A 23,128-nucleotide genomic window follows, 5' to 3' on the forward strand; every position below is an offset into this window, starting at 1 on the left:
TCCACCCCACACCAAAAAAAAAAAAAAGAGTTCAGATAAATATCATTAAACAAAACAGAGATTGAGAGTAGCAAAACGATGTGCAGCAGGAGAGCAGGAGATTGTGCTGGTGAGATCTGATGTCTGACCTCTCACATCAGACTTAGCTGGAAGTTTTTAAAAGATTCTTTATACCAGCAAGGACTCTTTCCATCAAAATCAGTGAACTGAGCTTTTGCTCTCACCATTTATCTACCACATACCAAAACTGCATTATTTGGATAGAATTAGCATGTGTCCTTCTGTGTCTTCAGCACACATTTCTAAGAGGAAAAAGAATTTAAAAGGAAGAAAGGAAAGGGATAAATGAAAAGAGACAGATGTTTTTTCTTGTATTTCTTGTATTCTTTTGTCAAAACTAAGGAGAGCTTCACCTGTAAAGAGAAATACAATATGCCAGCATGTACAAAGGGCAAACTCCACTTCTGTAATTCCTAAATATAAATTTAAATCACAAGCAACACTGCAGTCACAAATAAGAAGTCATAGAAGAGAAGCAGCTCACTGCCACTGCTTGCAGTTTGGCATAAGAGCTCATCTCTGTATAGACAAATACATTCCCTCATGGAGCTGCATAGTGTGTGATTCATGTCATCTCTGTTACTAATGTATGAGTTAACAGAAGTCCTAAATATCTTACAACCGTAATGTTCTAGAGAAGTAGCTCAGGATGAAGGGCATATTTCCTTGCCTTTACACTTTTTTCTTGGTGTGCAGAAGGCTGAAGAGCAAGACAGTGGACACGGAGGAACTAAAGTCCAAATCAGAAATGTGCCTTTTTATAGATCTTTCTTAATAGTTCACCTTTTCCCCTGCAAAACTGTGGGCAAACAGTGCTAACGTTTCCCAAATGAAAGCCTGGAAACTCACTTGGGAATAAGTAATGTGGTTTAGGCTCAGGAATTCACCCCAGGGGAATTCCATTTGTGAGAACTTCTGTGGCAGGGCAGCAGTGCTGTGAAGGCACTCACAGGCCTCATTTTAAGAATTACCACTTCCTCTAGAATTGAAAGCAAACAAGATAAAAAAGTATCTTAGTGACACTGCACAAATAATCCCTCTGCGGCCTCTGCTTTCAAACTGGGGTTTACAGTGGAATCTGGGGGAAGCAGAGAGCAGGAAGGGGAAAAAATAGATTTGGTCTTGATTTGAAAGCTCTACCAGGACGTACTAATCTTTTGCCACAGCATTTATTACTTAGCCGAGCATAATATTTTCTTGTTAGTCTTCAAAATATATACCCAAATAAACATGAGGAACCAGATTCTCAGCTGGAGTAAATCAGCAGACAGTCACCGAAGCCAAGCAAGCCACACTGATTTATATCAACTAAGCATCTTGCTTATACTGTTCAAGCAGCAGCGTAGTAACCACATGCACTCTGAACTCTTTGTCTACCATCTGATGAAGAGTTGCAGCATGATTAACTCTTACTGTCCCACCATCAGTTGTATATAAGACTGTAGGCAAGTCACGACTGTGACATTTGCATGAGTTCCTCTTGCCCTTGCCTAGAAGTAAAATAAACAAACATAGCTTTGGTCATAATCAAAACCTCCTGTAAAATGTTTTTGTATTTATATATTTTAAGTAACATTGTATTTTTACCCAAATCCACGTGGCACCTTTCTAGGTGGGTCTGTTTCGAAAATCTGGAGTGAAATCCCGAATCCAGGCCCTGCGTCAGATGAATGAGAGCTCCCCAGAAAATGTCAGCTATGAAGACCAGTCAGCATATGATGTGGCAGACATGGTAAAGCAATTTTTCCGGGACTTGCCAGAACCTCTCCTCACAAGTAAACTGGGAGAGACTTTTCTACACATCTACCAATGTGAGTTGCAGTATTTTTATTACTACAAACAACTCAAAGTTATTATAAATTATATAATCATAAATTGTAAATAATTTTGATGTGTTAACACTGAGTGAGATCCTTTCTGCTCACCTCCAAGATGTATAAAAGAACATCTCTGTGCTCCACATCTTTAGCTGAGAGATTTTTAGAACTGCCTAAAGGCTTCAGCATCAAAATACTAGGAACTTTAATGCAAAGACACCATTCAAATCTTAAGAAGCTTTGAAAATATCAACCTTACAATCAGAAAGATGCCAAAAGGACAGATAGGCCATGGATATAAAAAGTGTGAACAGACTCCCATTTTTGTCACGCTTCTTTAAATTGTGGGCCCATTTCATATAGACCTCTCAATACAAGTGAGTCTTTCCAGCAAGAAGTGGTACTTGACCATGAGAACATGCAGCTGTGCAGTTCTCTTCATTGCTGTGACTTGATTATTTGCCTTTTCATTATAGTCTATAAAATGTACATGGAAGCAACAAGCTACCTTCATTTACATCCTCAGCTTTTATGTAAAGATATCATAGAGAAATGAAAAAGCCAAGGATTTCTTCTTCTCATCTCAGCATAAGCAGTCTTCAGCAAAACCTGAGACTCAAATGCATCAGAATGGTGAGAATCCATGTAAATCAGGAAACGACTGTGTATCTCTTGTCCAAACTGAGAAGTAAACAATGAGGAAAACACTGAAAAGCCAAAGGAATTAGAGATTTCCTGAGAATGTCCATTATGAAGGCCTATCAGTCATTACTCTGGGAGATACACACAGGCGTACCCAGCCAACCTAAGCCAAATAATTTGAAGTGCTAAAGAGAAGTATGTCTACACATTTGCAGATGTTTCAGCTGGTGTAACAATAGAAAGACATTTTAAACACTGTATAGTCCCAAGCTAAAGTATCTAAGTAAATTCTGTGCTTCCCTTTACTGTCAGAGCTGTCTGTGGTGCGTAGTCACTAATGAATTTAACACCACGGTGTCTTCAAGCTGGTAGAGAAGTGCTGTGATCCTGCATGTGTGAGAGAGCACTGCAAATAAATTTAGTGGATTTTGTCATATGGAATGTCTTTGGGACACACGTGACCTGAAACAGTTGGTGCCCAGTCCTGGAGCATCATTTCGCCCTCTTCTTTCCTGCTCACAGGTTGCAGGACATGTCTGCCTGCACATACATCAGTGAGCTTTTTCAGAAAAGCAACAGAAAATGTTGGTGTTCACAAAATGGCAATCACAATTGCTTCCATCAGTGAAGTGGCCAAGGAGAAGATTATCGGCTAGAAGGACATGTTCTATACATTCTTGGAAACAAACCGCCTTTAAACTATTGCGTTATGCAAATTGGGGGTCCTATCTTGGCATAGGAGAGATGCAGAAATACGGCAGATCTCAGTGCCATCAGTGTTATTAGGTCTCTAGCCAGAAGGAATCCCCATTTCTGAGTCAGGAGCCTGCCATTAGGATTCACAACAGCCAAGAGGCTGAACAGTGCAACATTGCTACCAACAAAAAATGCTGTAAAAAGGCGCCTGGGCTGACTCTGTAACCCTACGTGGATTTGCAGTGGGAAGTCTGAAGAAGTCTTTTACACTTGGGGGAGTAAAAAGAAAGGCTAGGAAATATATTCTTGAACTGCACAAGTACTTAAAAGGAATTCAGAAATATTTGATCATGGGTCTGTTTAGAACAAGGTGGGAAAAGGAAAAAACGGGCTTTTGTAGACACTGGAGAACAATGTTTGGATTAAAAACAAGTAGCAGTGTTTGTTTCCACTTGGACAACAACAAATATGTTCTTCTGTTTTAGATGGTACTGACAGAAGAATGTTGAAAATTACTGGGATACCAATTGTATTTCATAATGTCTGCAATTAAATAAATCTGTAGCTGGGACTTTTTCTTCCCATTCATCCTGTTTAAGAAATTATTAATGTGAGGTTAGAAAGGATTTTTCCTCTCTTAGTTCGTTGGCAAGGGATTTCTGATTTTCTGGGAGTTACTGAACATCTTTTTCAGATATCCAGGACTTTTTTCATATACCCCAAATGGCTTGATTTCCCGTAAAACAGAGGAGTGGGGATGAGAAGATTAGTGTAATAGTCTATGTGGCTTAGCATTGATGAAACTTTCTCCATTTTCCTAAAACCCTCAGCTGCCTATTGTTTACAAACCTATGGCTTGAAAGGTTGGCCAGTCTTCTTCTCTATGTATGAGACCTGCCAGCACAGCAGGACAGATGGATGAGTACCAGGAGGGTATGTGGGGTGAAGACAAGTTCCTTAGATTTAGCAAAGGCCCCTCTGACTTCTCAGAAAGACCTGGCCTTGCCGCTTCTTGAAAATCACAAACATTGCACTGTGTTCAGTTCGTCACCCATGTCTAAAAGCTTTTAAAATGAAGTGCTTGTGCAAGGCTAACAGGCAGAGCTTAAAAGCTGGCTGTTCCCTGTACTGTAATTCTGCTTTTGTTGTTCTTCTCTTTGATTATATTGAGTATATGTAATACCCAGAGGAGGGCTCCAAATCCAAACTGAGAAAATGTATGGTAGTTTTAGACATGAATCTGTCTGAGATGCTATTTAAGCATATCCATTACTGCTTTCATGAAAGTGTCTTACAGCTTAGGACACAAGTGTAAGTATTTTTCTGAAGCTTCTGTAAGACTTTTGAACTGTCTTCCCAAGGGACAAAATAATCCTGAAAAATAACAATTAAAGATAGGAGTACTGGGTGCTCCTTTCACAAACTTTAAACGAAGTTCAGACTCTTTCTTGGGAAACACCTTTTCAGACGAACAGAGGAATGTCATCAGCTGGCTAGGCAAGCTGTGCGTGATGGAAGAGCAGACATCACAGCCTTCCAGCAACCAGCTGGTTGTAGCCCCTTCATCCCCTGTCGTCTGCCTCTTCAGAAAGCCATTCCCAAAGTGTGAATTCTTGTTAACAGGATAGAGTTAACACAGTTATCTCGGTGTTAGAGTCAACACAGTTAACCAGTTGTCTTCCAGTCTCCATGTCTGATCTTACAATTAACCCCGCTGGACGTCACTTGCTTTTCCACAGACGTCCCCAAGGAGCAGAGGCTGCAGGCGGTGCAGGCTGCCATCATGCTGATGTCAGATGAGAACCGGGAGGTTTTGCAGACCCTGCTGTGCTTCCTGAGCGACGTCACCTCCGTGGAGGAGAATCAGATGACTCCTATGAACATAGCTGTTTGTCTGGCCCCTTCCCTCTTCCATCTCAACATAGTGAAGAAAGAAAGCTCTCCAAGGTAAGTTTCTTCTTAACACTATAAATAGGCATGTCCTTAACACAAGGGGATGCTTTCAGTGGTTCTAAAGGCACACAGGGTAACATTTTCCAAAGCGTCTGCTTTCCACGACACGTTACGCAGGGCACGGCTTCAGCAAGAGGGGAAAGCTGATACTGCAGAGCCAGCAGCACACTTGCATAGGCACAGAAGGTGTTTTCGCAAGCCCAGCAGGGTGTTTCTGTCTGTGCAGTGTGAATATGCAAGTGCCGGCTTTTCATGCAAAATTTCAATGACACACTAGTGAGTTTTGCATAAGTAATGTTGGCTTCTGAGAAGGAAAAGGGCCTGATTTTGCTCTGGTTGAAGTCAAGGACCGACCGTGTTTTACACGATTTTCACATGTCATTTTTCAGTGAATGGTACAAGGTGTAAAGCCATGTCCTTGATAGAGCCAGTGGGTGTTTGCAGAAACGAAGCGCAATGCTTGTTAAGGGAACACCAGGCACAGGCAGGACAAGTGTGGGATTGTAGAACAGGAAATCCTGATCCCACTTGTATCACTGAGTTTATTTCAGGCTGTGTTAAGGTGATGTGTAACATGATGAGTGTAGCTTAAGCAGGGCATAAGCCCCGCTAAACATAAGCAGCCCCAGCTTGATGTCCCTTCTGAGATTTTTTCCAGCTTTTACCTTTGCTGCAGTAATATTTTAGATAAACATTTCTCTTTTAAAAAAGGCCCAATGGTCTGAACAATCTTTGTGATAAACACAAGTTAAAGATAGACTTTTCACTCTGGTGTTAAGAACATCCTGCAGCTATGTTTGCTTTCATATTAAAAAGATTCAGCTCTTTTTACCTAAGACACTGAATTCAATTACAGAGTAATACAGAAAAAATATGCAACAGGGAAGCCAGATCAGAAGGACCTCAGTGAAAACCTGGCAGCTACTCAGGGACTTGCTCACATGATAATGGAATGCAACAAACTTTTTGAGGTGAGTGAGAGACTCAAACGGCATTATTCATGGACACATAATGCAGCATCCTTTGAAGTATTTATGTTCATGCTTACATTTTCTATCTGCTATTAGCACAGAGGTTGATGGTGCCTCACTTATTTGTAAACCTTCTCCATCTAAAATTTATTTATCTCATTTCTTTATGACTGTTCCCTACTAGCAGTTGAAGGTGCAACTATTAAAAATGCAGAGTAATTATCTGTGGCAGTTTTCAACCCAAATTACAGGATTAGGAAATTTTAGTTTAATTAAAATCAAAATCTGCTGTTTTAACATTTCATTTTATTATAAAGCTTTTAGTACCTCAATTAAAACTAATCCATCTCAAAAAGAATAGCTGATACATTTTTTGTGTGTTATGCAATAAAGTGAAAATCACACAGGGAGATGCAGTCTTTCCTTGAGCTACTTTCACTGCAGGTGTAGGAGAGGTAATGCTTATAACTCCCTTCCCCAAGAGCACAAAGTGACATTTCTAGGCGAGTGACGCAGTCGTATTGACATAGAGTTGATCAGTCTAATGTGGTTCTGCCTGAGTAGTGAGTGCTATTCTGCCCCATTGACTGTTCCATTATATTGCCTTGATTTCTCAGCTTGTGTAATAAGAAAAGGCAGAAATAGGTGACCATTTCACTGATTGTAGGCTCATTGCAATTGGATGCTAAGTGGTCCATCAGCCTAGAAAGCACTGCTTTAAGGAAAAGTTCTCAGCAGGAGGTTTCCTCTGTGTGCTTTCTCCCACTTCTGTGGTACAGGTCCCGCACGAGATGGTAACCCAGTCCCGAAACTCCTACATTGATGCAGAAGTGCATTCTCCCACCCTGGACGAACTTGGGAAACAAGTGGATGAGGAAGGAGGGAGCTACCAGATGTACCTTGAAAGTCTCATGCAGAATCTCCAGAAAGAAGCAAAAGAGAAATTCAAGGGATGGGTCACATGTTCCAGTATGGAGAACACAGAACTCGCCTACAAAAAGGTAACTTGTGGAGACACGGAAGAGGCAGTAAACAAACAAAAGTGAAATACACCCAACCTGTGGGACCCACTGACTTGTCGCATGACCAAACCCTTCTGTCTGCTGACGCAGATGATTTTTTAAAAGGCCACTAAAACCTGTTAAAAATGTAATGTAATAGTGATCCAAATGGGAGATAAGAGGACAAGGCACACAAAACAATCTAAGGTCTCAAAAACAATGGGTGAAGTGATACAGCCAACAATGCAACCGGAGAGAGGGCTGAGAGTTAACACATAACATTTACTGGGGTAAGATTTTGACTGGAAGAGACAATTTCTGACTGTCACCTGTTTGCCAACAGTTCAGGGCACACAGTCAGAAGAACGGTATTAAAAAACCTTTTCAGGCTGCATATCCTCTTGTCCTTGTTTCCAGTGCATTTTTGATAACTGCAACCTTTACTGAAATTTCTGAAGCTGCTCCAGTCCCGGTCACTCCTGCAGGGAAAGCCAGACGGCTGCAGACAGAAGGTGCTGCAGGGTCCCTGCAGGCAGTGGGAGTCCAGGAGTGCTCAGCCTGGAGAAGAGGAGGCTCAGGGGAAGCTCATTCATGTCCCTAAATCCCTGAAGGGAGGGTGCAGAGAGGACGGAGCCAGGCTCTGCTCAGCGGTGCCCAGTGCCAGGACAGGAGGCCATGGGCACAGCCGGGCACCCAGGAGGCTCCCTCTGAGCACCAGGCAGCACTTCTGTGCTGGGCGGGTGACGGAGCCCTGGCACAGGCTGCCCAGAGAGGCTGTGGGGTCTCCTCCTTGGGGATCTCCAAAAGCCGCCTGGACGTGGTCCTGGGCAGCCTGCTCTGGGTGTCCCTGCTTGAGCAGGGGTGGCACCAGGGGCCTCCAGGGGGCCCTGCCAGCCTCAGCCAGCCTGTGGTTCTGTGAAAGGCACTGGAAGGGGTGTGGAATCGGGATGGTGAGGGGACAGGAGGTATCATTTCCCCTGTTAAGTGCAATTCCTCTGTTAGGACAAAGAAATCACAATTCTGATTTATAGTCAGCTTCTGTGCATGACTCCTCCAGGGAGGTACTGCAGGAGTTTGAGGAAGCAGGGCTCAGGTGGGAGTAGGATGTGGGAGTGGGGAGGGAGGGAATGTGGCACAAGCATGGAGACGAGCACTGTACAGGGGACTGGGAGCAGCCTAGGACTGGGGCAAGAAGACTGGAGAACTGACAGCTATGGGGAGGAGTTATAACAACATAAAATAATTTAAAATAGGAGACGTGGCAGCTGGGTTTCTGGAGACACGATCCTATGTCTGTGAGAGGTGCTGGGAGGTTCTGGAGCACTAGAATTCATAGGTGAAGATGCCAGGAAAGCAGGGCTTGCAAGGTCCAGATAACTTGTTTGCTGCCTGAAAGACAACGACCCTAAAATTATGCAGAAATGTACGTGTGTAATTTAAGATATTCATCTTACACGTAACCCAGCACTTTCCACTCCCCTTACTGCATGCTGTAGAGGTGTAACAGGAGCCATGAGCTAGTAAGATCTGGCAAAAAGTTTGTGTGTTCCTTCTTTGAAAGGTGCTTTCCCAATACTTCCCTTGCAGCTATTTTGAGGAAACATCTGTGTGTCTGACACAGAAGCGAATCAACATGTTTTCTTCTCCTTCGAGTTCTGTTCTTCCACTAATTAGCCAGGCAGGCTGGCCCTCAGTCCCAGCCACTGCCCAAGGTGGTAGCTTTGTTTCAGATCAGTGTTTCAGTCTGTCCTTTCATCTGTTTTCAGTTCTACATGCACGTATTCATTGCACTTCGGATGGTTGAGGTTGAAACAGCGTCTGTCACCCCACAGATAATGCAGCAGCTCTGCTAGCACAATGAGAACTGGTCCAGATATACATTGCTGTGAGAGCAGAAGTATTGTTATCACTTCAGTTTTCCATCCGGGACTAGTGTGCATATATTTTCACATGCAGAAGAGGAGCAGGAATAGCAATAATAGCGATGATTAGCAGGGAAATTTACATGCTCTTAAGCTTCATCTTAAACTCAAGTTGGATACCCATATCAAGATTTTGTCCTGTTATTCTGTGCTGAATGTTTGCATATAAATCATGGGGTTTTTATGCTCTGTTGCTTTACTGCAGGTTGGGGATGGGAACCCCCTAAGGCTTTGGAAGGCGTCAGTGGAAGTGGAGGCCCCCCCATCAGTTGTCCTGAACCGAGTGCTGAGAGAACGGCACCTCTGGGATGAGGACTTCTTGCAGTGGAAGGTGGTTGAGAGCCTCGACAAGCAGACAGAAGTTTACCAGTACGTTTTGAACAGCATGGCTCCTCATCCTGTCCGGGATTTTGTTGTTCTAAGGTAAGCTAAGGGCAGTTCTCCAGTATCTTTGCTTCCTGCACTGAGGACAAGGAAGATCTGTTCTTACCTCACCTCAGCCTTAGCATCTGTAAATTGTGCTTTGAGAACTCCACTTCTGGGCAGCAGCATTTATTTGAAATTAAAATTGTACACCTAGAGCATGCTGACCTTTTCTCTGATGTAATTTGAGCAGCACATACTCCTGAGGCCATAAATATCATTTATTCCTTAGAACAGATGCCTGATAATAGCTGCTGTTCTCTTAGCTTTGTTTGTTGTCAAAACAGTGCAAACAGAACCCAATTGTTTTTTACCCTGCTTCTGCTGTTCTCTGGAGAGTGTTTGATGTTTAAGAGCCAAAGGTTTAGTGAAGAAGATAGCGATGCTTTTAAGCGGAGGTTCTTATATGGTCCCTACGTAAGTTGTTATTTTAGATTTGAGGTTGAAGACTTTGTAGACCAAGAAATGCTAACCCATAAAAATCATAGTGTGGAAATGAACAGAAGGAGGTAGTAGATTTGTGTTCTGAGCCTTTTCCAGGGGATGAGATCTCTGAAAGAAATGTATTGCAATATATCAATATTCCAAATTCAGACCCAATTCTGCCTCTGTCTATGCGCGCATACTGAGCAGACCAAAAAAATTCCTCTTATGTACATCCTGCCTTTGAAATCCTGGCCCTTTGCTTGCTAGGGGCTATTGTGGAGCTGCTGACATACTTCACTTGCAGGGTCAGTCCTACAGTTACTTATTTCAGGATAATTTTGTGCGTTCCCATTCTTGGTCACTGCTTTCTTTGACTGAAATGATGTGCCAGACAAATACTAAGCAGTTTTGACAATGGAAATAGTCCAGTGAGTCAGAATTGCATTAGGGGGAACAAAGATTGAAGGAAAAAGATGAGCCCAATAAAATATAATTTTAATAGTACATCCCTTTTATGAACTTCAGTGTTCTCTTCAAGAATGATGACATGCAGATGTTGTTGGAATAAGGGAAGAATTACTGGAACTCTTAGATGAAGATTTTGAAAAAAAATTCTATAAGTCTTTACAATGTGAAAACTAGTCTTTCCATTAATCTATCTCTTCTGCCTTCCTATAGAATATTGGGCTAAATTAATTTTATAATTAATTTTCTTAAATAATATTATCAATTTATACAAGTGATAAATTTGGCCCTCTGTGTAGCACCCAGAAGATTGTCTGGGAGCGGCAGGGAGGTTTTGATGACCATAATTCTATCCTCTTATTTGCCACTTAATTCACTATTAGGTCTCATGGTGTTTTATGTTCTTTAAAGACCTGCTGTGCAGTCATATCAGTTAAAGGAAAATCTTGCCATCAAGTCCTCATTCTGTTCACTAACCTAGGCAGAATGACCCCCAAGGACTGAAATATATATCACAAAACAGAATCCTGGTGGGTTTTTAAGGGCTGGAAACAGCTGTCAGGCAGATCTGAGAGTTTCTGTTGTTTATCTCTTTTGATTTGTATCATTATGTCTAGAACAAGATTAGCCAGTGATATCGCGGTCAATTTGATACGTTACGATTGGTGGGAAGCGAACAGTGAAATTATAATTCACCTCTGGGGACATGAATACATATATTTTAAAAGACTGCCATTTTCCCCCTTCCCAGTCAAACTGGTGGTTGTGAAAAGATAAAAATGTAGACCTTTGGGTTTTAATTCACCAGTCATAATGAGGGGATTGGGCTCCCTTGAGAAGACCATAAGGGTAAGAGTATAGGGCCAGTGTTTCATATGCCTGGGATCTGAAGCAGCTCTCAGCTGCCCTGCACATACATCACTTTTCATTAAAGATTCCTCAGGTGTTTAGTGTTAGTTAAGCATTACAGCACGTGTGTGTGTGAGGTGTACCCATTTTTATTACCGTAAGATATTTATAGAGAAGTACAGCAACCAGCCTAAAACCATATAACCAAGAGTAGGAAGTCTTCTGAAATCTCACATAGTTTTCTACTTCAGAAATGATGCAACTCAGTGTCATGTAGTTACCAAAATAATGCGGTCACAGCTAAGCACGGTGCAGGCAGTGGCTCAGCATCTCACTGGAGATGTCTCTCCATGTGCTGCATCTCCTAAGACAGCTCATCATTTTTATTAATGCACATACACATGCAAAACCTTCTGAAGTCAGTCTCTTCCTGCATTTTCTTGAATAACAGCTCAATTTCATATAAAAAATGAAGAATGGTAAAGCATCTGCTGAAGTCCAAACGTCATCAGTCTTTAAAAGCAGCTTACCTGCTTCCCAAGGTGCCATAATCCCTATCTCAGACAGCCTGTAGCAAGGTGATGCACATCATGCAGTACAGTGGAAATTTCTTATTTCTTCCCACAGCATGGGAAAAGAATATAAACTGTCTTGTGAGATCCCAGGCAGACAGGTAAGATGTGAGGCACCAGAAAACGTAGAGAATGCTAACAGAACAAGAAAAAATGTTAAGCATAAAGTCTAGATCTCCTGAACCTGTGAAAAACATCTGTACAGTCTGTCAGAGAGGCTAGAAACTTGGGAGAGGGAAAAAATGAAACAAGTGACACTGCTCAAAATAAAAATACATCTTAACAGGCCAGCCCAAAACCTGACTGCTTGAGGAAAGAAACACACTGGTAATCAGGAAACAACTACCTATAATTGGCTGACAAATGTGGTGACATGTTCATGAAATTTCACAGTAATAGTACTTTTTCCTGTGTAAAATTTCCTCAATAGTTGTGTAATGTTGGTGAAAGAAAATGTGGTTCTGTGCGCCAGAAAATGCCCCTTTCCTTCTATAATGGAAGAGAGCATACAGCACAGATCCTGGAAGAAGAGGTAGAAAAACACTATTTTTTCAGGGCCTGCAAAAGCATGTTGGTTCTTGCTGTGTGGCATTGGAAAGGAGAAGCTTTCCAACGAGATGTCTCTTTTTGGAGTAACAGCGAAGAGGAGGGAAGCAAATGGATGGTGCCTTTGTGGGTGCCTGGGTGATCCATCCCTCTATGGGGTAGTTGGCGAGGATTTTGGTTCAGATGTTTGCTTGATAGCAAACCAAAGCCTACCTAAGGAAAGGAAGCGTCAACTTCACTGTCATTCCTAAGCAAGTTAATATGAAATTTCAGCCTTTGGCTAGTTCAAAAAATTAGCCATGTTAAGAATATTTTGCCGGTGCTGCTCAGAGTGTGTAGAGGCAAATGACAACCATGTAATTGTCACCAGCCACCTCGGGAGACTTTGCTCAGCTGCTGTGCATCAGTGGATATTAGCAGCAGAACATCCTGCTAAAATGTGCTGCCTTTATACTTATCATCACCAAGAGTATTGCACGTTAGCGTCATTGATTAAATAAATGCACGTCATTAAATTTAGATGCCTCGAAACATGTCCTAGGAGTTTCAGGAGACAGTGTTGGTAGCAGTGAGGATTTCTGCTGTGCTAAACTGAATTTGCTGCTCTGTAACAGTCTGCATGGGTGCAATGCAACATTTCAGCCCTTGCTGGATGGCTTGTGCTCACTTTATGGCCTTCCCAAAACTTAAGAAAATGGGCTATTTCCTACCCAAATGCCCATAACATCGCTGGAGCAGTGCTGTATCCCAGCCACTACTGCACTGCACGTCATATGAATTTCCAGTCCTGCAGTAATTAAATTTGTTTGGAATCAGAGTGGATTAACATTTAGCAGGTCGGATGTATGGGCAGAGCGATTGCCTGTCCGTCTGCAGAAGGCAAAAGGCTGTGTCATGCCCTCTAACACATGACGGTTACAAAATCCTGGTGAGGAGAAGCAAAATTTCTCCACCTGGAGCCAGCAGCAATGTCAGTGAGTGGCTGTTCCACATCAGGCTCGGATTCCCAGCTTGGTGGGGGGCAGCAGAATCAGGTGGACATCGCCTTTCAGGAAAATAATGTAAATAGCACTGATTGCACGATCTCTCCCTGAGTCATCTCAGCAGGTGGGCATTTGGGGGGTTGATTTGCCTACTCCTGTACCAAAGTATCCTAACCTCTGAGCATTTCTCATCAGAATTACGGTACCCACCATTAAAATCAATACATTTCCAGGAGGGAAATCTAACAACTGAGCTTGATAGATTTCTGTGGCCTGTCTTGAGCAACAGTCCTAACAAAATTGGTACACAAAACTCCTCCAGGGACACCTAGGACATCACAGGCCACATCTCCATGGGCAAAGTCAGTTAACGTGCCTCTGAGAACTGCTCAGTTTCCCACCCTCTTTGTTTCTCATGGAAATCTTGTGCAGGTTTTGTGGCTGCCTACCTCTGACAATTGCCCACCTCAGTCTTATCCAATCTACACCATGTTCTGGTGCCAGCACTGTATTTTCACTTAAATATGTCTCTTCTCCCACTCTTGTGTTTTTCCCTGCTTGTATTTGTAGGCAATAGTCTCTTATTGGCCTTCCGAGAGATGGTTCTTTGGCCTTACAAAGTTTTTCCATTTACAAGTGGAAAAACAAACTGTAACTTTAACTCTGGTTCTTGCTTCTGTGCCCAAAAGCCTACTTACTAAAGTACTTCCATCTTGAATGTGTTGCTGCAGGACATGGAGGACAGATTTGCCAAAGGGAATGTGCATGCTGGTTGCCATGTCCGTGGAGCACGAAGAGGCTCCTCCTATAGGAGCTGTACGAGCCATTGTGATGGACTCTCAGTACCTGATAGAGCCGTGTGGCTCAGGAAAAGCCAGGCTGACCCATATCTGCAGGATTGACCTGAAGTAAGTATCCTGCCTACAAAAAGCAAATGTCCATTCAACAGGGCAAAAACCACCAGCTCAGAGAGGGGAGGTGCTGGGAACAGAGGGCATGGTTAACATAGCTTTGCTGCTTTGGAGTCCTCTTGTGGTCTTCTGTGTCCACCAAGCTCATTTCTGTGTTCAGCATCTACTGTCATTATAATGTGATCATAGAAATAAAATCTGGTTGTTTGATTACTGCAAGGGAGCACTGCAGAGTACGCTTACAATAACAAGTATTCAAATTCCCCAACAACACCACAGGCAGCGGGGAGTAGGGGGCACGGCAAGCCCATTCCTGTGGAGCATAGTTCTTGAGTATTTGAATTTCTCAATAACTGTGTCTTTCCATTTCTTCAGAGGACATTCCCCAGAGTGGTACAACAAAGGCTTTGGACATCTGTGTGCAGCAGAAGTTGCCAGGATCAGAAACTCATTTCAGCCTCTGATTGCTGAGGGACCAGAAACAAAAATCTGAGGAAGTGTTCCTGGAAATGTGGACGTGTAAATCAGGGTATGGCCAGAGAACAGGAAGACAGAAAGCAAAGACCTTATTTAAGTTACAGAAGTCTGACCAGACCTGGGTCTGTACAAAGGTGAAAAAGGAATTTTATAGGAAAGTTCTTTTATTCTGGAGACTTCACCTCCCACATCCCTTCTGTATTAATTTCAGTTATTGAAGTAGATCTTTCCTCAAAGAGCTTTTATCTTTATTACTTTGAAATCAGACTATTGCCATTACTTGTGTGTTACATAACTCTGGTATTTAAAGGCTTCTGAGAAGCATATTTTAATTGTAAATAAATTATGTACAGTATGTATATATTTATCTATATTATATCTATATATAAGTATATGTATAAATTAATTATTTTGTATATAACTCAGTGCTTTGTAGAGGAAATCACTTGCATCAGTTGGACCTTAAATGAATCCATCACTTGTTTCTTAGTGTGTCACTGCTACATAAGCTGTGTTTGCTATTATCACAGGGCTACCAGACATAATCCGTGTGATAACAGAAACGTCTTTTCTCGAATTTGTTTTGTGTTTGTGTGCTATGAGAAGGTACCTAGAAATAGATGTAGGAAGAATTAAAAGAGCTAAGGAGGAGAGAGGTTGTTGTATGTTTAAAAATAATGAGGAGAGGATCCGTTTCACCAAATAAAATACGTGGAAATGTAACTGAGATAGACATTTTGAAGGCTGTTTATATTCAGCTGCAGAAAGCTTGTGACTGTTAGTACAAGATATCATTGAAAACTTACCTATTGCCTTAATTAATGGTATATCTGCCATTAGAGAACCTCACTATTTGCAGTGTTCAAAGTAACTGCTTTTTCTTAAAAAGTACAAGATAACGCCGTGTGTACTGAGGTGTCTGAAATCAGACTGCTAAGTTACTAAGCTGTAAATCTTTTGTTTAGCATTTTGTCTAGGCTCTGAGTAAGCGTTTCTGTCTTGTTCTTTCCTTCTTCCATAGAGATGGCTAATTATTAAGAAGCTCCAAAGCAGATTTTCCACATCCAATGGACACAAAGATGTGCAGATGAATAAATACCATGCCTTTTAATGCTCATACTATAAAAATAACTGAACTTTTTAAAGCTTTTAAACACATCTCAGAGATTTAAAAGATTAAATGCAGGTTATGCTTGGGAAGATCGCTTTTATAGTAACAGCAAGCATTTTTGTATTATATTGCACTGATCTGCAAGATCCTGCCTCTGTATGCATCGGTCGGAGCAGGATCAGCCCTGACTATGAGGAATAGGAGCCATTTAAGCCTGTTATATCATTTCATTTTCAGGGACCTATTATTTTGCTAATGGAAGAATGCTTTAAAAGTAATAATAAGGATTTGTTAATGTTACCATTGAGGCAGGGTTCTCTTTTTTTTAACTAACCTAAGACCAAAAGTGATATTACACCTACGATTCAATAAGAATGTACAAGCCTGTTGATACTGTTCTTCATTAATCGCATGTGTTCACTTTGACTTTATTTATTGCTGCATAAACCAGCCAAGTCATTCATAGCCAGTGTTTTAGCTCAGTCCTTCCAACAAAAGCCACTGAGAGTTAGTATGTGGCCAATTAAACATGGGAGACATTTCCTACATGAAGCTACAGTCTTGCGCCCTGATCCAGTAAATGGTGAAGTCTTCCTGTGCAGTGGCTCTGCCAGTGCTTTAAATCTGCCCCAAGAAGAGGGGCTGTGGGTAGACAATTGCTGCTAAAGCACGGCCCCACGCACCATCGTGCACATGCATAAGGGCTGTGCTGGTGGGGGGAGACCCCACCATCTGAGGAAGTGAGCCTGCAGGAGCTTGGGGTAGACAGGGGAAGGGTGACCCAGCACGGTGCCACCGTAGAGCAGCAAGACCCTGAAAAAGTCATCTTCCCCCCTGTGAGCTGCTCTTATCTTTCTCTCTCTCTCACCCATGTTTCATTGTGCGACTCATAGGACCGGGGAGGCAGGTTGGCTGTGAGCTCCTGCGTTGAGTTTATGGTCAACATTAGATGCAACATACAACCATCAGGGGGTTTAAAGAATTAAGAGAGAGTGCTCTCACCCTACGTGCCCATAATGAGGTCCGGGTGCTCCCCAGGTGGCAGTCCACCACCACTGCCCATATCTCACCTTCCTGGGAGTGAACAGTGGCTCTCAAGGTGCCGGGGCAAGGCCAGTCCCCTGCTGCCATCAGAACCGCGATCCCAAGATGTGGCACCTCTTCCCAGTAATGCCTGTAGCCGTGGCAGCAGGCTTCATGACGGCTGTTTTCCAAAACAGGAGCAATTAGAGCACTGCTGCTACATTAGTTTGCATAAATGAATACAATAGTGCCTCAGTATTAATGGACACAGATTCTCTGGCATTGGGAATGGCAATTGTCTGACACTAAGCAATTCCGTAAGGAAATGAAGGGAAAACCCGGACAGTGGTTTTACCCTGTCTGAAAACTCAGCTGGAAGGGCCCCTCTGCCACCTGCTACCATTAGCAAGGTAGGTTTGTCCTCCTACCATTGCAAAAGCTCTGTCATGTGCTTCCAGCATCTCTAAGCCATGTATCAATGAAATACGTTTTCATTAAAATGCGCATTATGCCATGTCTACCATTCAGCTACCACAGTATTTTTTATTGTTATGTTGCCATTGAGAATACATTACGATGATTACATTTTTAAATGTTATATTCATATCAATACCTCATATTTTTACCTCATCTGTTGGTATCAGTCATTAGTTGTAAATAAATAATTGCAGAGTTGAATAAATTTGCATACACTAAAGAATCAAATTTCCTTTACGTGTTTATTTCATCCATTGGCTAAGGACGCAAGCACGGTACACTTAAGCTGTTCCTTTCTTTATTACAACCTGCTGTACACTAAGCTGATCTGATATGAGACTTCAATAACTGTTTCAGGCTCAAAATGATATTGTTATCTATTATGATTATCCTATCTTGTCCCTAAGTATACCAGAACTTCACGGCAAAGATATGTAAGGGGAAAGTATTTTCCAAATAAGCCATTGGGTTAGGATGGCTGCCCTGTGAAAGGTAAACTCAAGTCTGCAGTAGTACTTAGGCTCCTGACTCTCCTGAATTCAGCCATGTTTCTGCATCTAGATACTCGTCAATAATCTGTGTCTAGGTTTGTGAGAGTGACAGTGGAGCTGGGATGTTGAATGTTGGGTTCACATTTTCTGACATTAGCCGCCTCAAATCCACCAAGCTGCTGCAAAAGAGAAAAAAGATGCAACAACAGAACAGTGATTCCTGTGGTTTGTCTTACATGTATCTATGGATGGAATTAATTTCCCTTCAGATGAGCCTGTATCTCTCCAACTCTCTATTGAATTATTGAAAGAAAAGGAGTCTCAGCAAACAGGATACAGAGGAGGAAGTCAGCTATGAGATCATCTAGGAGGGAATAAGTCTGTATGTACCACCATTCAGGGAAAGCTAATTATTATAATTTGGAATGAAAGAAAGCACTTCTTTCCAATTCTCTGCCATGATAGAGATAAGCAGCTGTGTAAGTCTGTTCTTTATTGCAAAAAAAAAAAAGTATAGTATGTGATGTGCTCTCATTCACAGCTCTCCTTCCACCCACCTGTAGCAATGTCAGGGTAAATAAACCATCCTAACCCTAACTGCACTGATGTTCAGCTCCTGGTGTGTGCAGCCTTTACAACGTTGACTTCTCGGGCATCCATCATCCTTATAACCTCTTGCAGAAGTCATAAACAAGGCATACCTCTGTCTGATGCACTTGCTCTGCAGAATCAGTATCAGCCTTGGAAGATCTTGGCATGCCTAAGAAACGCTGCTCTTTGAAGCGGCAGGTAGTTGTTAGAGAAGAAGCACGGACTGAACATACTGAAATGACTGTGAGATGAAAATGTTGAAAGAAATACACAAGAGACTGCAAATCAAGTAGGAGAGGATGAAAAATGATACTGTCACTTGAGTTCAGTAGTGACATGGGAGAACCAGGTACAGAATACAGATCTTGCCAGACAGAGAGCAGCACTTAAATGGCATGAACCACTCATTCTTTAGCAAGGATTTAGCATGGATCTAGCATGGGCATGTCATGCTCTCCTTGCCAGATGTGGAACTGTTACAGCTACACCAGGGCTTCATTGGGATTGGTACTAGGCCAGGCAGATCCTGTTAAAACCTCATCGCAGTGTGCCAGGACTGAGATACGGGACATCAAACCCCAGATTCAGAACAAAGTGTGTGTTCAGCCTTTGCTAAAATGTACAAATTTAAATTATGAGGCATTTAGTTCCCATACACTCAATATCATGGTCACCTAGCTACAGTATGTAGAAGCAAAGACTTTTGTCCAAAGATGATGCCGAGCTGATACACGCATAGCACTTTGCAACTGTAGACTGTCCTGCTTCAGGGTGCAAGAAACTGAGCTCAGCAAACACACCAGTGCTTGGAAAGGAAGGGCTAACACCGAGCTGAACAATGTCTGGGTCAACGAGTAAACAAGAGGGAAAACATAAGTATGCTGTAGATAACCATTTGCCTGTCTTTTCTAGGCTCCACACACTTCCCAGATACCTTCCCTAATCCACAAAACACCCCAGACACCAGAAACTTTATGCTTCTAATGAAGGCATTTCTAGTGTTCTTTGGTCTAAAAACCTGGATTCTTACCTCCTTCCATCCCTTGATTCTGAATTGAAGGTGTCTAACCTGCTACTCTGCTACTGACCTCTCACCAATAGTTATTTTCCTCTGCTCCCTTCTGCTGTTTGTGCCCAGCTCTAGAGCCCCACGTGCACCACAGCAGGCGAGACAAGGAGGCTAATGGTCTACACGCCACGGACTGCTCTTTACCTTGAGTCGAGACTTGAACCACAGCATGCGTTTGGTTGGCACCAATTTGCAAGGAGACAAGATGGGGTCCAGGTTGTGACTGCACTTTAACGAGAAAATGCCTTGATCTGTGGCAGCCTCTTCTGCACCAGCAGGAAACCGCCCTGCTTGGAGAGAGCAGCTGCACGGAGCTTCGCTGACGCGCCAGCGAGAGGCTCACAGCTTATTTCTTAATCAAAATGCTCGATTTTGCAAAAGGGCACTAGGGGAACTCAGGCTAAAACTGCACATTCTGCTCTTTCCTTCTCACCTGCTTGTAGCAGCTCTGAGACAGACATGTGGCTGAAATACAGAGCCAGCACTTGCTACAGGGAGGATTTGCTACAGCTTGCATTTTATGGGCAAAAATGATCCACATGGCCATCTGCTCCTCCCCACAACATGCCTGGCCCTCTCCGGAGCCCTGCTGGAAGAACTCCTTCTCCTTGAGAGGCCGCCTATCGAGTTACTATTTATTTATTTTTTTAATTAAATGAATGTGGGAACCGCAGGTGGCCAACCAGACAGCAGTAACCCTATCGGCAGCATCTGCTGGCCAGCAGCGCCCCACGGCGTGTGTGGGACAGATGAGAGCTGGGTGCCTGCAGGCAGCCTGACCCCAAACACCCCAAACCCAAGCTGAGCGGCAGCCCAGGCCCGACCAGCTCCACCACCCCACTGCACCTCATCAGCTCCATCCGGGCTTGGTCTTCGTGGCAGTAGAAGCTTCATAGACCAGAAGCACCAGAGGTGGTTTGGCTTGACCATGTGCAGTGGCTATTTTTTCCTCAGTCTCCTTCAGTCTTGCAACGTGCCGTGGGGCCAGTTGAAAGCCAGGAGCTGATTTACCCACCCCCAGCACCTCTCTGCATGCAGCAGCATCCTCTGTCACCGATCAGCACGAGCCAGGAGCCGACCATTGCTGTGAGGGCAGGCCTCTGGCTTCATGGCTGCGCCAGCATCCTGCCCAGTGCCGGCTTGCTCCTCACGGTTGGGCCTGTAAGGATGAATTGTGATATTTTAGTTCTTTAGCCTGGATTTCTGTTTCCCCAAAGAGTCACCTTCACCTCCCTTTCTTCCAGGCCTAGGGAGGAGTCTGTATTTGGGGCATGGAGGGATGAGATCTGCTGCTGAGGCTGCGTCACCACAGGTTGTTGGCCATGCCCATGCATGAGTCACACCAGCAGCTCCCTCCTGGGATGGCAAGAGTGCCATTGGGTGCCATTTCAGAGCCATTTCAGATCCAGCTCTTGGCTGTCCACCTTCTCTGCTTCCCCCAAGGCTGCTGAGATACAAACATCACCTTGAGTGGGGTTTACTCCCTGGCCATGCTGATGCCAAACTGTGGCTTTTTGTCTTCTTGATTGTCCCTTGTCTCATGGCATCCTCTTGGCACTTGGAAGAGGTGCTGGGACACTTGGAAATAACTGAGCAATGGCATCCGTCTCACTGCTGACATCACCAGGACAGTGATGGAAAAGTCTGGGCCTATTATCAATGCAAATAAAAACAATTGCTGCAAATAATGAAAAATTAAATGGGTGTCACTGGGCTAAGCCAAAATGTTACGCTGTGGCCTCCTTGGCCTCCCAGGGTTTCTTGCCTTGGGCAACCTTTTTCAGCAATCACTTGTATTTATCAGAAAAGAGATACAGTTATTGCACTTGGTTTTTTTGAATAATTGAGTAATTTAATCTTTTAAGTGCCTCTGAGATCACTTGTTGTAATTAAAGACAGAAGATGAATGGCTGAAGTATAAGAGCACTGGAGGACTTTAGAAATGAATGTGTCCTTGACTGTGTCTCCTGTGCGTTTATATAATGATTATCCTGCATTAATATGACCATATAGATAAAAAGAGAAAATAATAAGAGCTTGGTTGCATTATTTTTTCTTCCAGCCCTATAATAACATGTCACCAGCTGGAGCAACGTGTCAGCACCCTGTCAGGACCAAGCAGGAGCAACCATGTGCTGTGTAGTGCACGACCTCGCAGCCTCCCAGTCCAAGACACAAGGAAAGGCAATATCCGCTCACATGTCCTGCAGCAACGTAGCTGATAAATGAATTACAAATGTGTATAAAATCCACAGATTTCCATTTGAGGTGGATTTGAAGGCTCAGCTAGCACTGAGAGAGGCAACTGCAACACTGACAGCTTACTTTATGAGCATTTATTTTTTCAGCTTTTGAGAATAAGAACCGTTTGATCCTTGTGGAGAGAGGGAAGGGGAAGGGTTGCTGCAAAGTAGTAATTATCCACAAAAAATCCATAAGGCCTGTAAACAGCATTTTATCTGCCAAATAAACTATATGCCCTGCTATACCTATGTCATACCTTGGTATTTAGCTACCCATTTGTCAGCCCAGAAATGAATAAACACTTGCCCAAGGAAGCAGCAGGAGCTGGTGGAGGAGCTGAAGCCAGCACTGCTGCATTCCCCATGTGGTGCCAAGCACAGGGATTGTGCCAGGCCCAGGCTGTGGTCCCTCCAGTGGGCTCTGATGGCCAATGCGGCTGCAGCAGCTGCAGCCCCCTCCTCGTCTCCCCTCCCTGCCCCAGCAGGCCCTGCAATGCCCTCCAGCATGTGCTGTTGCTTCTGCCAGTCTACAAAACTTTGTCACCTCGTAAAACTTTACGGCGCAGGTAGTTTTATACCATTGCACCTCTTGAACTAAACACTTGGCCAATTCGCGGCTCCCTCCAGAAGCAGATTTCTGTGGTCAGGTGTTTAGTTTGTGCAGCACTGCCAGCTTGCAGTGCTGCCCAAGGCCCCTTGTGGAGCCTGGAAGGCAGAATAAACCAAACCACACCAGCTCTTTGCTCAGGCCCTTCTCAGCCAGCATCATAGTAAGGCGTGTTTTCTGCTCTGGACGTGCTCAGCCCCAGGCTTGCACTGGGGCATTTGAGACTTCTCCAGCTCCTGCCAGCCAAGCAGATAGGACCAAGAAGATTTTGCTGCATTCCTCTCCTTCCCAGCAAGGGTCAATGCCGTGAAAAATCAGTTGCAAGCACATTATACATCATGGGTTAGGGGGGAAGGGCTAAAACTCATTCCCCTCCCTGCCGAATAAGAAACCACCCAAAGTCTTTTGTGTTACCGACTCTCATCTTTTGTAAAGGAAGAAACTATTTCTACTAATAGAGTTGGAAACTAACCCAACCTGAAGGGAATTTGCAGCGTTTAAGAAAACACCATCCCTACCATCACCACTGTGTTGCTCAGCATGCCGGTGACACCGACCACCGCGCCCACCCACCATTGCCCAGTTTCCCCAGGAGCACATTCAGGTGAGATCACGAGAGCCGGGGCTGAATAATGGTGCTTCACCGTGCTGTGCTGTGAGCAGCTCTTGAAACAAGGAAAAGGCTTTTGACCTACAGTAAGATTCATCACGTAGAAGGTAAATCTATTAAGGGACAAATGTGACAGAGGCAGGCATTTCTCAGGTTAAATCCTCTTTTTAAATTATATTGTTTGAGCAAAGA

General features: G+C 43.4%; 1 protein-coding gene across 8 annotated transcripts in view; it reads left to right on the forward strand.

Moving 5' to 3' along the window:
- STARD13 (StAR related lipid transfer domain containing 13) overlaps positions 1 to 17,553 on the forward strand; it is a 295,560-nt gene extending 278,007 nt beyond the window's left edge. For all 8 annotated transcript variants that reach the window (XM_048081200.2, XM_048081201.2, XM_048081204.2 and 5 more), the window contains 7 exons: positions 1,673 to 1,871; positions 4,955 to 5,162; positions 6,025 to 6,139; positions 6,919 to 7,140; positions 9,268 to 9,485; positions 14,058 to 14,234; positions 14,613 to 17,553. In XM_048081200.2, coding sequence (XP_047937157.2) covers positions 1,673 to 1,871; positions 4,955 to 5,162; positions 6,025 to 6,139; positions 6,919 to 7,140; positions 9,268 to 9,485; positions 14,058 to 14,234; positions 14,613 to 14,730 — 1,257 coding nt within the window. In that variant the 3' untranslated portion in view covers positions 14,731 to 17,553. The remainder of the gene's footprint in view (positions 1 to 1,672; positions 1,872 to 4,954; positions 5,163 to 6,024; positions 6,140 to 6,918; positions 7,141 to 9,267; positions 9,486 to 14,057; positions 14,235 to 14,612) is intronic.
- The last annotated feature ends 5,575 nt before the right edge of the window (positions 17,554 to 23,128 follow it).

Source organism: Anser cygnoides, chromosome 1 (genome assembly GCF_040182565.1).
Source record: "Anser cygnoides isolate HZ-2024a breed goose chromosome 1, Taihu_goose_T2T_genome, whole genome shotgun sequence".
Classification (NCBI taxonomy): Eukaryota; Metazoa; Chordata; class Aves; order Anseriformes; family Anatidae; genus Anser; species Anser cygnoides.